Here is a 17295-nt window from a genome sequence, read left to right as displayed (position 1 = left end):
AGTGGTCCCCAGCATTAGATATCAGCCAGTTCAATTTTTTTCTATGTGAAAACCAGAATTGGTTGGAGACACTGGATACTGCAAAGCTTTGAGCCCTGACGACATTCCAGCAATAGTACTGAAAACCTGTGCTCTAAAACATGCTGCTCACCGAGGCAAACTCTTCAGGACAGATACAACACTGATAGCTACCCGACAACGTGGAAAATTACTAAGTTATGTCCTGTACATAAAAAGTAGGACAAATCTAACTCCTCCAATTATGAGTCAACTCTTGATCATCCATAGTGATGGAAAGTCTCCTCAACAGTGATATCAAGCAGCACCTGCTCTGCAATAACCTCTGTGATGCCAAGTTTGGGTTCTGCCTGGGCCACTCAGCTCGTGACCTCATTACAGCCTTGGTCCAAATGTGGATAAAATGCTCCATTCCTGAGGTGAGGTGAGTGTGGTCGCCCTTGACATCAACGCTGCATTTGACTGAGTGTAGCATCAAGGATGCCCTAACAAAACTGGAATCAGAGTATCGGTGGCCAACTTTACTGATTTTGGAGTCAAACCTGGCCTACAGGAAGATGGTAGTGGTTGTTGGAGATCAGCTCCAGGATATCTCCACAAGGGTTCTTTGGTTGTATCCCAAGCCTGACCATCTGCTTCATCAATGACCTTCCCTCCATTTTCAGGTCAGAAGTTGGGGTGTTCACTGATTGCAAATAGTGCTGAACACTTAGCAGTGATTCAGATGCTGAAGCAGTCCATGTCCAAATGCATCAACATCTGGACAATATCCAGGCTTGGGCTGACAAGTGGCAAGTAACATTCATGCCACAAATCCAAAACTGTGACCATCGCCAGTAAGAGACAATACAATTACTGCCCTTTGGATTCACTGGAGATGTTAAAGGGTTCATTTGTTCTGCTGACTTTTTTTTTAAAAAGAAAGGATGTCCCGGGGGTGTGTTTTTCTGCCTTACAGGCAGGATGTGACAATCTAATTGTACTCTGTAAATGTTGCAGTTTAAGGGATAAGCTAATCATTTTGATTTTGGGTGACATGTGACTACGGGGGAGTGGTTGGGGGTTGTCTCAAGTGAATGACTGATGGAAAACCAGTGGTTCCCTAGAGCCTTGCTTGACATGCTCCGCAAGCATAGTGATGTGTTAACTGATCCTCAAAGCTTGTACGCTCAGAAATAAGTCGTGGCTGTGCACAGAAATTGGCATTTTGCAGTTGCATCAAGGGTGTAAAAATCTCAAGAAGGGAGCCTAACTTTACCATCACTGAATTCTCTCACTGATCAACATCCTGGTGGTTACCATTGATCAGAAATTCAATTGGACTTGCTGGATAAACAGTGACAAGAGCAGGCTAGGAATAGTGTATGGTGAGTAATTCACTTTGTGACTTCCCCAAAACCTGTCTATCATCTACAAAGCACAAGTTAGGAGTGGATAAGTGTAGTACCAACAACACTCAAGAAGCTTGACACATTCCAGGGCAAAGCAGTCCTCTTGGTACAAGTATTGCCCCTGCCACCACCAAGGTGCAGTTGTAGCAGTATGTATTATCTACAAGATGCACTATAGCTGTTCATCAAAGGTATATAGATATCACCACCTCAACCAATGACCCCTTCCATCTAGAAGGATAAAGGCAGCAGATACATGGGAACACCATGTGCAAGTTCCCCTCTAAACCATTCACCATCTTGCCTTGGAAATATATCCCTGTTCCTTCATTGTCACTGGGTAAACAGCCTGGAATTCTCTCCCAAAAGGGCATTGTTGGATGATGTGCAGCAATTGGACTGCAGTGGTTCAAGAATGCGGCTCACATCCACCTTAAGAGCAGCTAGAATTGGGCAATAAATATTGACTAACCAGTGACGCCAACATCCCACAATGAATTTAAAAATAAATGAAGCATCTAGTATGTACTATCTTACATGTGCATTATGAATCTTGAATTTTGGTTTTTGTTTTATTTCATGTCATTCAACATTTCAGTTATGGCAGCTATAATAGTTATACTGCCTAGATTATACCTGCTGGAAACATGCTAGATATTTATCAATAAAGCATCTACTACACACTTTTTGCTGAAATCATTATCTGAGGTGGTTTGCATCCCTGTGTATCTCATTTTGAGTTGCACATTCCCTAACTGTTCTTTTCATTTTTGGGTTATGTGCTGGTGGGGGTCATGAATGGTTGAGGAAAGTTGTGTGGCAACCAGCCCTGAAACTTTTGAACCTATAGTTATCCCAATACTTGGTATATTACTTTATAGGAGTTGGCCTCTCCTTGCTCCATTGTCCACCCTTGCTGCCCAAATTCATGGGTCTGTTGAAGTCCTAAATTTGAGTCTTTCACTCTTTATCCTAACCCTCCCTGTGGTCTGATTGCCTTGCTATATTAGCAGTTACATTTAGAGCTGTGGCTCTCTTTGAACTATTTTTACCATGATTGTATATAAATTAATTATTCCTATCACTCACAAGTGAATGTTTCTAATAGCTGCACTCTGAAATATTTACATTTGTAAATGTGAAAACATTTTGACACTGTTTCAAAGAGCATGTTTTAGTTCAAAGATACTTGACTGACTATTGGAATGTGGCCTTGGTGAGTGCTTGCTTTTGCTTTCTGGGTGATTGGTTACCATGTTAAACAGTGCAGAGTTCAATTTAGGAACTTTTAATATAAGAATGACAGGCTAATTAGATTCTGGAGTTGTCATGTCTAGTTCTGCATTTCCTGTCACTTGTTTGAAAAAGCCAAGACAGGAAAGTCTTGGTAGGGATAAAAGTAACGTAAAAATGTTAGTCAAAAGTATCGTTTGTGAAATGTGTTCAAATTTTGCTAACTTTCATAATCCCTGCTGTTTCTTTGTGAAAGTGCTGTAGAGGGTAAACACGCACGAACATTTCTGGTTATGTTATGGATAGACTTAAACAAATTTTTCTTTGTTTTTGGACAGGTGTGAAAATATTGTGATTTGATCTCATTTTCTCCCCAACCGCCCCCCTTACACAACCACTAATTTGAAAATGTATTTTCCCACTTCATCTCTTTTTGGATTCTGACTTTAAGAACTGTAATTCTGTTCAAATATAAACTAAAAGTAGGGGTTATTTTGGAAAAACTGATGTGATGGTTAACTACTTCAATATAGGCAGTGTTGCAAGCATCCATTTGGAAAGGGGAAAGACATTATTTAATTAGCAACAACTTCAGCATCAAACAATTGAAAAACCACACTTCATTAAGTCCTTGCTTGAAAGATGGGGTTCAGAGGTTGGGAATTCCTTTCGTGAAGGTGGTTGATTTTTAGCGAGTTTTGAGAAGACCTGTAGCTTGCGTTGAGGTTCTGGATGTAGGCTTGCTTGCTGAGCTGGAAGTTTGTTTCAGACATTTAGTCACCCTATTAGGTAAAATCAGTGAATCTCCAGATGTAGCAGTGGTGGAATGGCCTGCTTTTTATTTGAGTTTTAGGTTTCCTTAGGTTGGTGATGTCATTTTCTGTGGTGGTGTCATTTCCTGTTCTTAGGGGCTGGTAAATGGGATCCAAGTCCATGTGTTTGTTAGTTCTGGTTGGAATGTCATACTTCTAGAAACACTTGTGCGTGTCTCTGTTTGGCTTGTTCTAGGATGGGTGTGTTGTCCCAATTGAATAGGTGTCCTTCCTCATCTGTGTGTAAGGATACAATCAATAAATGCATTCACTTGGATCCTGTTTACTACCCCCCGAGTAAAAGAACAGGAAGGGGCGCGAAACAGTGCTGGAAGGTTTGTTTTCAGACATTTAGAAATTTCTAGACAATTTCTGCTCCCTCATTTTCTTTGAAGGTCTGTGGAATATCGATGAAAAGTAATTTCTGCTTTTGTTGTTTGAGCACAAGGTTGCTTGCAGAGAACGCAGAGCAGAGACATTTCCTTTATAGTCCAGAGGTGGAGTCTTGATTCAGTAGCCATGGCAAGTTTTGACCCATTAACTGACTATTATTTCAAGCTTATCTGATTTAAAAGGCATTGGGTTCAGCTTTGTAAGTGTAATGATTGTGTAACAGTTGTGGGTATGTTTGCCGAGCTGGAAATGTGGATTGCAGATGTTTTGTTCCCTTTCCAGGTAGCGTCCTCAGTGCTGTGGAGCTTCCTGTGAAGCACTGCTGAACACTCAGTTGGAATTTGTGTGGTTTCGTTCCCATTGCTTTGGATTGGCAGTTCCGGTTGTACTTTGCAGTGGTTGGTATATTGGGTCCAGGTCAACGTGTTTATTGATGGAGTTCGTGAATGAGTTATGAGTATCTGCCATGTACGTGGTGGGTGCTGTTCCCACTTATGATGGTAGTAAATACGTTGATGACCTGACACTACTTGCGGAGGTTGCCTTTGCAGGGTTGTGAGGTGTTGTGGTCATTTTGTCCTGAAGGCTTGGTAGTTTGCTGCAAACAGTGGTCTGTTCAATGTTTGACAGTTGTCTTGAAGGCAAGAAATGGAGGCATAGGGTAGGTCTTGGCGAGGTGCTCATAGTCGTTGATGTGCCGAAAGCTGTGAAAAACACAGCGTAGTTTTTCTGCTCTGGGAAAGTACTGGACATCAAAGGGTACTATATTGGTTGTACCCTGTCTGTTTTCTGAGGAAGCTGTTGTGATATTTTGCTGTGGCACATCTGAACTGGCTATCAATGTGCTGAGCATCATATCCCATTTTTATGATGGCATCCTTCAACACCTTCAGGTATCACTGCATTCCTCCTAATCCGAGCAGATCCTATGTATGTGCAGGGCCTGTCTATAGGGGATGGCTGCTTTAATACGTTTTGGGTGGAAGCCAGAGAAGTGCAGCATTGAGGTTATCAGTGGACTTTTGGTAATGAGGTACTGAGGTGTCTGTCCTTGAATGAGACTGATTCTAAAGAGTAGTCCAAGTTAAGTCTGATGGGATGAAACTTGTTGACATTGCTATGTAGTTGTTTGTGGTTCCTCACCATGAGTCCAAATGAAGAAAATGTCGTCAATGCATCTGGTGAATAGCGAGGGCTGGTGCTCCTGCTCAGTAAAGAAGTCTTGCTCGAACTTGCACATGGAAGTGTTAGCATATTGGGCTGCAAATATGGTCCCCTTGGCTGTTCTGTGTGTCAGGATGAAGAACTAGTTGATGGAATAGGCATTGTGGTCGAGGATGAAGCGGATGAGTTGTAGGATAGTGTCCAGGAAATTGGCATACATTGATATTAAGTACTGTGTCTGTTGTGGGGATGTTGGTGTAGAGTAGCGAAATGTCCATTGTGATGAGGAATGTTCCTGGTTCATTTGGTCCATGGATGCTGCGTTTCTGTAAGAAATCAGTGTGTCATGACAGAAGCTGAATGTTCCTTGTACAATGGGTTTCAAGATGCCTTTGACATATAGCCAGAGAGGTTCTCATACAGGGTCCCATTGCTGAATACAGGTGTCCAGTTGTGTTGGCTTTGTGTATCTTTGGAAGGCAGTAGACGTTCCCTATGTGAGAAATATGGGAGAGGCGAGTGTAAAGGATATTCTGAAGGACTGGATCGAAAGTCTTGATCAATCTGTTGAGTTCACGAGTGTGTTATTTGGTCAGATTGGCAGGTATTGTCGTCTGCCTGTTCAGTTATGTTTTTTGCCATAGTCGTCTTTAGTCTGCATGATGATGGCTCCTCCTTTGCTGTTTTTGAGGACAATGTTGCAATTTGTCTTGAGCATGGATGGCATTGTGTTCTGCTTGGGTGATGATCTACATCTGAGTGCAACTGATGAGTGCTCCTTTGTCTTAGAGTCTGCATGAGAAATTGATGGTGAAAATGGTCCGTTGTCTTATGGACTGTTTGAGGAATTAATGGTGAAAAATCTTCTGCCATTCAAGAAAATCTAGGCCAATCAATGGTTGATAAAGTAACAAACCAACTGGATTAATTATTTCTCTTGCTGTTTCCAATATGTCAGCCATGGCTCATATGGTTGCATTTTTTGTCTCTAATGCAAAATGTTGAGGGTTGAGCTCAAACCTCACTATCAGAAGTACTGTCTCAAGTGAAAGACTAAATGGGATGTCTTATGTCCTCAGCTGGGCATGAAAAATCCATGGCACAATCGCAAAGGAGAGCCAAAGCAATGCTAATCTCTCAACCTAACATGCTCAAGGCATATGAGTATTGGATAGTATATTTTGGCGTTTTGCTGTGTATAAATTGGATCCTTTATTGCTGTGTTTCAAAGCAGCTACATTGCAGCTACGGGTCATTCTGCTTTAACGCAGCAGTTGTATTCTTCTGCAACCTCGTGCTACAGAAAATCGCACAGTGGAAAACTGCTACAGAAAATTGTGGTGTAGAGGATTGCTAATAGAAAATCAGTACATGCATTCAGTAGAAAGTTATTCAAACACCATCCACAATTCATCGATCATGTTTATAGCCAATTCATCCTGACAAAACATGCATTATAGCAGAACAACCTGTAATTTAGTAGTTCCTCAAAAGTTTTTTGGGATGTCTGGTGGTCCTGAAAGAAGTCAAAGTTTACATTTAAATTGAATCTTTCATGATCATTGGAGTTTTCAGTAACTTAGAGTTGAAGTGCAGAGGCACTAGGTTATTGCAATTTTTTTTAAAAAAACTGTTGATTCTGTATCTAATAACATTTTACTTTTTGAGGATAGAGTCTTAAGTACTCATGGTTTCATCCAAATTCCTGTTTGGATTGAATTGGCAGGACATCTAATGATTAACTTGATATGGAGATGAAAAGTTACAGGGACTTAGAGGAAAGAAAGCTTGCTGTAACCTGATTAATTGAATATTCACAGCGCCAGAGACCTGGGTTCAATTCCCACCTCGGGTCTGTGTGGAGTTTGCACATTCTCCCCGTGTCTGCGTGGGTTTCCTCCGAGTGCTCTGGTTTCCTCCCACAGTCCAAATGTGTGCAGGTTAGGTGAATTGGCCATGCTAAATTGCCAATTTAGGTTAGGTGAAGGGGTAAGTGGGTCTGTGTGGGTTGCTCTTTGGAGGGTCGGTGTGGACTTGTTCGGCCGAAGGGCCTATTTCCACGTAATCTAATGGAATCTAAATGGGGGTGGTCTGATTTAAGAGGACAAATGTTAATCTGGTTAGAATTAACTAATTTTTTTGCTTTTTTTCCAGACTTTAGATTTGGATAAAAATGCACTACAAAAGGTAAAGAAATCGGCAAAATCAATAAACACTTCAGGTCAAGGTGAGTTTGATTTGCATTATTTATTTGTATCTTGCAAGTGGTAAGTAATGCATTGTGACCTAGTTAGGATAGGTAAATTGATTCCTTTCTATTTCTCATTTCCCCTACTAGTCACAGCATTTTTCTAAGAAAGTGTTGTTATTCATTTTTATAAAGCTATATAATTACCTGACCTGAAAGCTAGCATAGCCCTTCCAATTCTGGGGGGATGAAATGAAGAACACTGTACTGCTGTCTTAAAAGTCCTTTGGCCAAGTTGTTACATTTGTGAAAAATAATTATTCAAATGTTGGCCTTAAGTCAAAATCTGATGTCAAGATATCTAATGATTTGCTAGACGTCTAATGAACATGCAAGCTGTCACTATGGCTGGCTGATTTATTTTTCACTGGTTAGTGGTGGTGGATTCGAAATTTGCCTTTTGACAGCGTTTGGGTTGCAACAATAGAGACTTCTCCTGTAGGAATCCTCCGCTTCGTGAATGAATCTTCCAATGAGTTTTCAACACAAACTTTGGGCAGAGTTTTGCAGAAAGAGAACTGGTTGGACAAAAAATAATTCTCAAACAAATTGAGTTCATTTATTACATTCAAAAATCTCTCTGTACTCGGTGACTTAAGTTGAGCAGTTTGTGCTTTTTGCCAATGCAATATTTCTCCCTGCTGCAGTTGTTGTCTTTACAAAGTGCTCTTTCTGACAAGTCCCAAGATGTGTGGAATATCTAAGTTAGTGGTGCTCCAAATAAATGTTTCAAATGACAAAAACTTCAGACAGCCAAATTTCTGAATTTATAACTCCATTTACAAGATGAATTGAAGTACATTGTTCATTAGTTAGTTTGTTTTCATATTAATGAAGTTTGTCGCTATTTTATCTAGCAAACTCTGTACACTAGCTTCTTAAATCTTTCTTTTAAAAAGACATTGTTTGAAAAAATTAGCCAGTTATTATCAATTTTTGTCAGGGAAGGTTGCTGTTTCCCATAAAAAGTATGCAGATATTAGAAATTGTTTGCTTGCACACTTTGTGGGCATTTGAAAGAAAGAACATAAATGGTAGTAACCAGTGAGTACATTAAGCCTGCTTTGCCATTCACGACCATCATGGATTACTTTGTACTTCAACACCATTTTGCGCTGTTCCTTATTGGTTAACTTTTTGAGACCAGGAATGTGTTCCCTTCAACCTTGAGAACACAATGTAGAGCAGAATCCAAACTTGCACCCACACCTCCCCCCTCACCTCCCTCCAAGACCCCAGTGGATCCTTCTATATCCGTCACAAATTCACCTGCAACTCCACACACACCATTTACTGTATCCGCTGCACCTGATGTGGTCTCCTCTACATTGGGGAGACAGGCCGCCTCCTTGCGGAACGTTTCAGGGAACACCTCTGAGACACCCTCACCAACCAACCCAACTGCCCTGTGGCTGAACACTTTAACTCCCCCTCCCACTCCACCAAGGACTTGCAGGTCCTTGGCCGCCTCCATCGGCAGACCATGGCAACGTGACACCTGGAGGAAGAATGCCTCATCTTCCGCCTAGAAACCCTCCGACCACAAGGGATGAATGTAGATTTCCCCAGCTTCCTCATTTCCCCCAAACCTTATCTCAGTCCCAACTCCTGAATTCAGCACCGCCCTCAACCTGCAACCATCTTCCTGACCTCTCCGCCCCCACCCCCTCTCTGGCCTATCAACCTCCTCCTCACCACCTTCCATCTATTGTATTCCCAGCACCCCTCCCCCAAATTCCACTTCTCCACCCCACCTTTATCTCGGCCCGCTTGGCACACCAGCCTCATTCCTGAAGAAGGACTTATGCCCGAAACATCGATTCTCCTGCTCCTCGGATGCTGCCTGGCCTGCTGCGCTTTTCCAGCACCACACTTTTCAACTCTGGTCTGCACCAGCATATGCAGTCCTCAGTCTCCTAATCCATCCTTCAAGCCTATTTAGCCATTTTGTATGACCAGCTGATCTCTTCTCAGCCTCCATTCCACTTTATTGCCCACTCTTGATAACCCTTCAACCCATCACAAGTAAACGTGTTTCTCTCTCTTTCCTCCTCAAATGTACTTACTATCCCAGCAATTGCACTCTGGGTAGTGAATTCCACAGATTCACAACTCTGTGACATGTAAGTTCCCCTGTTTTAAATATGCCATCCCTTTATTTTGGGGGGAAAAACCCTCATTCCAGATTACTCCATATGAGGAAACCTTCTACATCTATTTTGTCAGTTCCCTTTAGCATCTTGCATACCTCAATTAGATCCCCCCTCACTTTCTAAGCCTATACTGCTCAATCTCTATTCTTAGGATGAAACCATCCTCTGGAATCAGTTTTGTGAACCTTCTCTGAACTGCTTCGAAGACAACTACATTTCCCTGTTTCCTCTCTCTGCATCTCTTGCCGAGGACTAAATAATGCATTTGCCTACCTTTTTCATTGCTTGCTGTACCTGCATGCTAATTTTGTGATTGATACACAAAGGCACTCAGATCACTCTGCACTAAAGCACGCTGACGTTTCTCTCCATTTAGATAATTTACCTTTCTATTCCTGTGACCAAAATGGGTAACCTCTTGCTTATCAGCATTAAACTTCATCTGCCACACCTATCCATGTCCACTTGTAAATTTCTTATTTGATTGCAGGTTACTTTTCCATCTATTTTACTGTCATCTGCAAACTACTTTTTCCCATCAATGTGAATTGTCAATAGCTGGGGCCAGAGGACTGTCGCACCCATTAGTTACAACTTGCCAACCAAAAAAATCTCATTTATCTCAACACACTGCTGTTTGTTGGTTAGCCAGTCCTTGGTCCAAGCAAAGAAATTGCCCAGACATCATGTGTTCTTCTGTGTATTAATCTTTTTATGCAGCTATATTTGGAGTATCCACAACCTTCCAACATAAAGAATTTCAAAGATTCATAAATTAACAAATTTTTCATCTTCACTTATTCCTGAATGACTTTTATTGTCTGCTTATCAGTATACTATCTCAGTATGCTCTATTTTGAAGTTTTGAAAAGTGTGGTGCTGGAAAAGCACAACAGGTCAGGATCTGAGGAGCCGGAGAGTTGACATCACGAGCATAATCTGCTGTGCTTTTCCAGCACCACACTTGTCGACTTAAAATCTATTGGCTAAATAGTGAGAGGATGTTGAATTTGCTGAAGTTCGTAGCTTGCATCAATGTTCCTTGAAATTAAACTTCAACAATAAGATTCAAAACTTAACGGAAAGTTAATACTACCCCACAAAGTCTATAAAACCTTTTAAGCTGTTTAACCTTGCTTTCGATTTTTGAATTGTGAAATTTGGAGAGGATCTCTTACTTTGCATCTGTAGCAATCTATTCGTGATATCCTATTACTGAAGATTAGCTGTCTTGTCTACCCTGTATGATCTGTCCATTTCTCATGGTAGCTTAAGTGTGAATATCTGTTACACGGAGTAGAGTTTACCCTTGTGATTTGGGTTGAATGAAACTGTCCTGTTGTATTTAAAGAGTTTGTTTTGCTGTTACAATGGAGCCTTTAAAGTTGTGGATATACTGGGAAGTTGTGGGTTTAAATTCCATAAAAATTTTAACACAATTTCTTAATCTGCATGCAATGAGAAACTTTACTTCTGTGAAAAATGAAGTAAATTTTTCATTTCAGTTGAATTTTGTTTCATATAAACAAATGTTGATATTCTCTCAGTTTAACATTAGATTGCGCTAATGCAAATATGGGAGTTTCTTAGAGTTTCAGTTAAACCAAAAAATGTTGGTTTATCCACACCAGTTCAATCTGCCCAGTTAGCACCCCATCAAGCTACTCTTGATCAGCAGTGTGATTTGAAGGGGCCATTGACCGTATGATCAAGGGGCTGAGGAATAACCTGCTCCCTGATGTTCAGTACGCCTTTCATTGAACCTTCTGATATCCTGACCCCATTATAGCCGTGGACTAATTATGAACAAAAGAATTAAGTATGGAAGGTGAGAATACATGTTCACAGAGGGATCTTGGGGTCTATGTACATAGATCTTTGAAAGTTGCCACTCAGGTGGATAGAGCTTGTAAGAAGGCCTATGGTGTATTAGCGTTCATTAGCAGAGGGATTGAATTCAAGAGTCGTGAAGTGATGTTGCAGCTGTACAGGACTTTGGTTAGGCTACATTTGGAGTACTGTGTGCAGTTCTGGTTGCCTCACTTTAGGAAAGATGTGGAAGCTTTGGAGAGGGTGCAGAGAAGATTTACCAGCATGTTGCCTGGAATGGAGAATAGGTCGTACGAGGATAGGTTGAGAGTTCTCGGCCTTTTCTCGTTGGAACGGCGAAGGATGAGGGGTGACTTGATAGAGGTGTATAAGATGATCAGAGGAATAGATAGAGTAGACAGTTAGAAACTTTTTCCCCGGGTACAACAGAGTGTTACAAGGGGACGTAAATTTAAGGTGAAGGGTGGAAGGTATAGGGGAGATGTCAGGGGTGGGTTCTTTACCACTCCCACGGGCAGCACATTCCATGCCCCCACCACTCTCTGGGTAGAGTCAGAATCATTGGCGACCTTTAAGCGGCAATTGGATAGGTACATGGATGGGTGCTTAATCTAGGATAGATGTTCGGGACAACATCGTGGGCCGAAGGGCCTGTTCTGTGCTGTATTGTTCTATGTTCTATAACATCAAGGCCGCATTCGTTTGAGTCTCATATCAAGAAACCTAAGCATAACCTGCAGACATTGATCTAGGCAAAGAGTCTTCCACTGATTGGACCCTTCTAGTATGAAGGAAGATGAATTCTGTAGTATGTAACTTCCTAACTTCCCAAAGCCTGCCTATCATGTACAAAACACAAGTCAGAAGTGTGATGTAATGCTTTCTGCTTGCCTGGATGAGTGTTACGGTAGCAAAAATTGGAGAGATTAAATGCTACCCACAACAAAGCAGCCTTGATCGGCACCCCTGTTCATCAGCTTCAATGTTTGTTCATTCCTTGATGTATAGTGGCAGCAACATATCTACAAGGTGCACAACAAACCAAGGCTCCTTCAGCAGCACCATCCACACCCATGAAATAAGGTAATAGATAACTGGGATGCTGTTCTATTTACAAATTCTCCTTCAAACCACAGGCTATTCTGCCCTGGAACTGTATTGCCATTCCTTTTTTGTCACTGGATTGGTATCTTGGAATTCCCTCCCAGTAGCACTGTTGGTCTATGTATCAGCCGTGAATATGGAGTTCAAAAACTTTTGCTCACCACTTGCCAAACCAGTGACACTCTTGCCTCAAAGAAAGAAGCTGGGAGTGCATATAGGACCATTACTGTGGAAATGCTGATCAGATAAAATGTTCATATGTTATGTTTCTGCACAATGAGACTAGAGGACAATTATCTTTAAGCTCATACAAGGTGGATACTGATGGATGTCCTGTGGCACTGTGGATAGTATTCCCACCTCTGAGTTAAAAGCTCTAGTTTTGCCTCTGAAGTGTGGAGTGGTACTAAGGAACATCCATTAATTGACTTTCATACTATGTATCCTTCCATGTCAAGATGGCACAAGAGAGATTCCTGGTCAACCACATGATTGAATGAAAGTTGAAGCCTCAAAGGATGCGATTCTGAAGGGAGAATATAGGAAGTTAGGCAAGTATTTAAGATGGTTATCAAAGGTAGTAATGTCTGGATTACTCCTGGTGCAAGGAGCTCATGAGGGTAGGAAGAAGAGGATAGAGCAGCTAATTGTGGCTGAGGAGCTGGTGCAGAGAAAAAGGGTTCATATCTTTGCATCATTGGAATCTCTTCTGGGGTAGATGTGGCCAGTATAAGAGAGACCATTTCAGGTGCAATCAGAAGGGGGCTAATATACTGGCAGGTAGATTCGCTAGAGCTACATGGGAAGATTTAAACTAGTAAGGTGTGAAGGTGGGACCCAGGGAGATGGTGAGGGAAGAGATCAGTCTGACATTGGTGCAGTTGGGAAAAGGAATTGGTCCAACAGTCAGGGTAGGCAAGAACAAAGCAGAGAACAAGGTAGGACTGATAAATTTAACTGCATTTATTTCAGTGCAAGAGGCCTAACAGGGAAGGCAGAGGAATAGGTACTGAAATAGGTGGATGATGGTGGGGGTAAAGGTGTCAGACGAGGGTAGAGTAGATAGGTGGGAAGCAAGATTCACAGGTCATGACAGTGCTGAGCTGGAAGGTTGGAATTGGGGTGAGGTTGGGGAGGGGAAATGAAGAAACTGGTGAAGTCCCTATTGATGACCTGCGGTTGAAGGGTCCTGAGGTGGAAGATAAGATGTCCTGGAGATATTCCTGCTAAATAAATACATCTCATTATCCGCTGACATTTCCGCCATCTACAAATGGACCTTACCATCAGGGATATATTTCCCTCCCCACTCTTTTCCCCTTGCTTCACGACTACCTGATCAAGTCAACATCCCCTAACAACTCACTCTTGTCTCCTGGCACCTTCCCCTGCCACTGCAGGAATTGTGAAACCTGCGCCCACACCTCCCCCTCACCTCCATCCAAGGCCCCATAGGAGCCTTCCACCTCCATCAAAGTTTCACCTGCACTTCCACATGTCACTTATTGTATCCGTCGCCTTATCTTCTGCCTCAGGACCCTTCAACCCCAGGGCATCAATATGGACTTCCAGTTTGCTCATTTCCCCTTCCTCCACCCTACCCCACTCCCATTTATCTCTCCACCCCCAAGGCTCCAGCCTCATCCCTGATGAAGGGCTTGTGCCCAAGACATTGATTCTCTCCCTCGGATGCTGCCTGACCTGCTGTGCTTTTTCAGCAACACACTCTCTACGCTGATCTCCAGCATCTGCAGATCTCATTTTCTCCCATTCAGTATGTAATGTTGGTTAACAAGGTGGAGAGTGTTCATTATGTGAAGCTAGTTATTCATTGTGTAACAGCAGGTGGCTTAATCTTTACTATTGACACTCACTGATTATAATAGTCACCCAATCAATATGCATGTTGCCTTATCTGGATGCTTCTCCCAGTAAAATAACTGAGAAACTGCTGTTCCAGAGAAGACCGTGAACTCATGTATTTGCACATGGGCCATTGTTCTCTCTTCCTCCAGGGCCTGGAATAAAAATGAAGGATGTAAACTTAGCAAAACACTTAGTGTGTCTCTTCGATTTGAGGGTTAAGCGGGACGACAAGGCGGGTGGGCGAGAGGTAGGGGGAGTGGCCTTTTTGATAAAGGATAATATTACAGCTTTACTGAAGGAGGATGTTCTTGGGAGGTTATTTGGGTGGAACTGAGAAATAAAGGGATGAATACTATATTGGGATTGTATTATAAACCCCACCCCTGCCCCAAAACAGCAGAAATTGAGAAACAAATTTGTAAGGAGGTCTGTTATCTCTAAGATTGCTAAAGATATTGTGTTTCCATTTTGCCCTCCTGATGTCTTGATAGGGTGGAAATGGTAGGGATTTTAACTTTGCAAAAAAAAAACTGGGACTGCTATAATGTTAAGCATTTAGATGGAGAGGAATTTAAATGTGTACAAGAAAATTTTGAGTCAGTATGTTGATGTACCTATTCTTGGGAAATAAGGCAAGGCAAGTGACTGAGTTGTCAGTGGGGGAGCCAGTGACTATTGTTCTAAAGCAGTGATGGAAAAGGATAAACTAGATCTGAAAGTTGAAATTCTAAATTGGAGGAAAGCTGATTTTTGATAGTATTAAGCAAGAGTTTGGGGGCAGATGCTGGCAGGTAAATGGATAGCTGGGAAATGGGAAGCCTTCAGAAGTGAGATAACACGACTCGAGATGGTGTTCCTGGTAATGTGCAAAGGCAAGGCTGGTAGGTGTAGGGAATGCTTGATGATGAGAGAAGTTGAGACTTTGGTCAAGAAAAAAGTGAAGCATATGTTCAGTATAGAGAGCAGAGATCGAGTTAATCCCTAGAAGAGTATAAATGCAGTCGGAGTAAAATAGAGGGAAATTGGATGTCTGTTGGCGGGGGTGGCGTGCGGAAAGAGAGCAGAAAGGGAGCATAACTTTGTCAAATAGGGATAAGGAGAATCTGAAGGATTTTATAAATATGTTAGGATAAAAGGGTGACTGGGGGGAGAATGGGGCCCCTCAAAGATCTAAAGCTATGCCTGCCTCTCTGGGTACATTGAACAGACCATCTTGCACAGCTGCACTGGCCCCATTCTCCACCTTTTTTTCTCTGCTACATTGATGACTATTTATGCCACCTCATGCTCCTGGATGGTAGTTGAACAGTTCATCAACTTCATCACCTTCCACCCTGACCTCAAGTTCATCTGTACCATCTTGGACACATTCCTCCTCTTTCTGCACCCCTCCCTCTCCATTTCCAGTGACAGACTCAACACTGAAATCTTCCACAATCCCACAGTACCTGGACTGCACCACCTCCCACTCTGCCCCCTGTGGAAATGCTATCCCTTACTCAATTCCTTGGCCTCCACTGCATCTGCATCCAAGAGGACCAGTTCCACCAAACGACATCCTAGATGGCCGCCTCCTTCAAGAACCGCAATTTCCCCTCCCATATGGTGGTTGATGCCCTCCAGCACATCCCCTCCACTTCCTGCGCCTCTGTCCTTGAACACCTCCAATCCCAACAAGGACAGAATCCCCCTAGTTCTCTCTTTCCATCCCAACAATCTCTGGATACACCGCATTGTCCTCTGCCATTTCTGTCACCTACGAAAGGACTCCACCACCAGAGATATATTACCCTCCCTACCCCAACTACATTCAGCAGAGACTATTCCCTCTGACTACCTTGTTAGGTCCATGGCCCTCACCAACCCACCCTCCACTCCTTGCACTTTCCCTTGCCACAGCAAGTAGTTCTGCCCCTCTGCCCCTCTGCCCCTCTGCCCCTCTGCCCCTCTGCCCCTCTGCCCCTCTGCCCCTCTGCCCCTCTGCCCCTCTGCCCCTCTGCCCCTCTGCCCCTCTGCCCCTCTGCCCCTCTGCCCCTCTGCCCCTCTGCCCCTCTGCCCCTCTCCATCCTTCCACATCTGACAGATTTACCAGTACTTCTACACATGTCATCTACAGTGTCTGTTGCTTTGTGTAGTCTCATTCACATTGGGAAGACATGATGTCAGCTTCTGGAACATTTCAGAGAACATCTTTGGGGCACGTGCACTAAACACCCCCACTGCCCTGTGGCTGAACGTTTTAATTACCCTGTTCATTCCGCCAAGAACGTGCAAGTCCTGCACTGCTTCCATTGCCAAACTCCAGCCACTTGATACCCAGAGGAAGAATGCCTCATCCTCTGCCTTGGGACCTTCCAACTGGATGGGATCAATATAGATTTCACCAGTTTCTTCATTTCCCCTCCTGCTTCCTTATCCCAGATGCAATCTTCCAACTCGGCGCCACCTCCTTGAACTGTCCTATCTGTCCATCTTCTTGTCCATCTTCTTTCCCACCTATCCACTCTACTGTTCTTTCCGATCTATTGCCATCACTCCCCACCTCCATCTACCACTCGGTTGCATTTTTTTGAGGAAGTAACAAATTGGATTCATGAGGGCAGAACGATAGATATGATCTGTATGGACTTCAGTAAGGTGTTCGACAAGGTTCCCCATGGGAGACTGATTAGCAAGGTTAGAGCTCATGGAATACAAGGAGAACTAGCCATTTGGATACAGAACTGGCTCCAAGGTAGAAGACAGAGGGTGGTGGTGGAGGGTTGTTTTTTAGACTGGAGGCCTGTGACCAGTGGACCGCTGCAAGGATTGGTGCTAGGCCCTCCACTTTTCATGATTTCCATAAATGATTTGGATGTGAGCATAAGAGGTACAGTTAGTGAGTTTGTAGATGACACCAAAATTGGACGTGTAGTGGACAGCGAAGAGGGTTACCTCCGATTACAACAGGATCTGGACCAGATGGGCCAATGGGCTGAGAAGTGGGGGATGGAGTTTAATTCCGATAAATGCGAGGTTCTGCATTTTGGGAAAGCAGATCTTAGCAGGACTTATACACTTAATGGTAAGGTCCTAGGGAGTGT

General features: G+C 42.9%; 1 protein-coding gene across 5 annotated transcripts in view; it reads left to right on the top strand.

Moving 5' to 3' along the window:
- Positions 1 to 17295, top strand: part of LOC132813685 (arf-GAP with SH3 domain, ANK repeat and PH domain-containing protein 1-like) — a 341801-nt gene that overhangs the window by 111870 nt on the left and 212636 nt on the right. For all 5 annotated transcript variants that reach the window (XM_060823243.1, XM_060823230.1, XM_060823238.1 and 2 more), the window contains one exon: positions 7166 to 7238. In XM_060823243.1, coding sequence (XP_060679226.1) covers positions 7166 to 7238 — 73 coding nt within the window. The remainder of the gene's footprint in view (positions 1 to 7165; positions 7239 to 17295) is intronic.

This window comes from Hemiscyllium ocellatum, chromosome 4 (assembly GCF_020745735.1).
Source record: "Hemiscyllium ocellatum isolate sHemOce1 chromosome 4, sHemOce1.pat.X.cur, whole genome shotgun sequence".
Classification (NCBI taxonomy): Eukaryota; Metazoa; Chordata; class Chondrichthyes; order Orectolobiformes; family Hemiscylliidae; genus Hemiscyllium; species Hemiscyllium ocellatum.
This window is presented reverse-complemented; position numbering and strand designations above follow the sequence as displayed.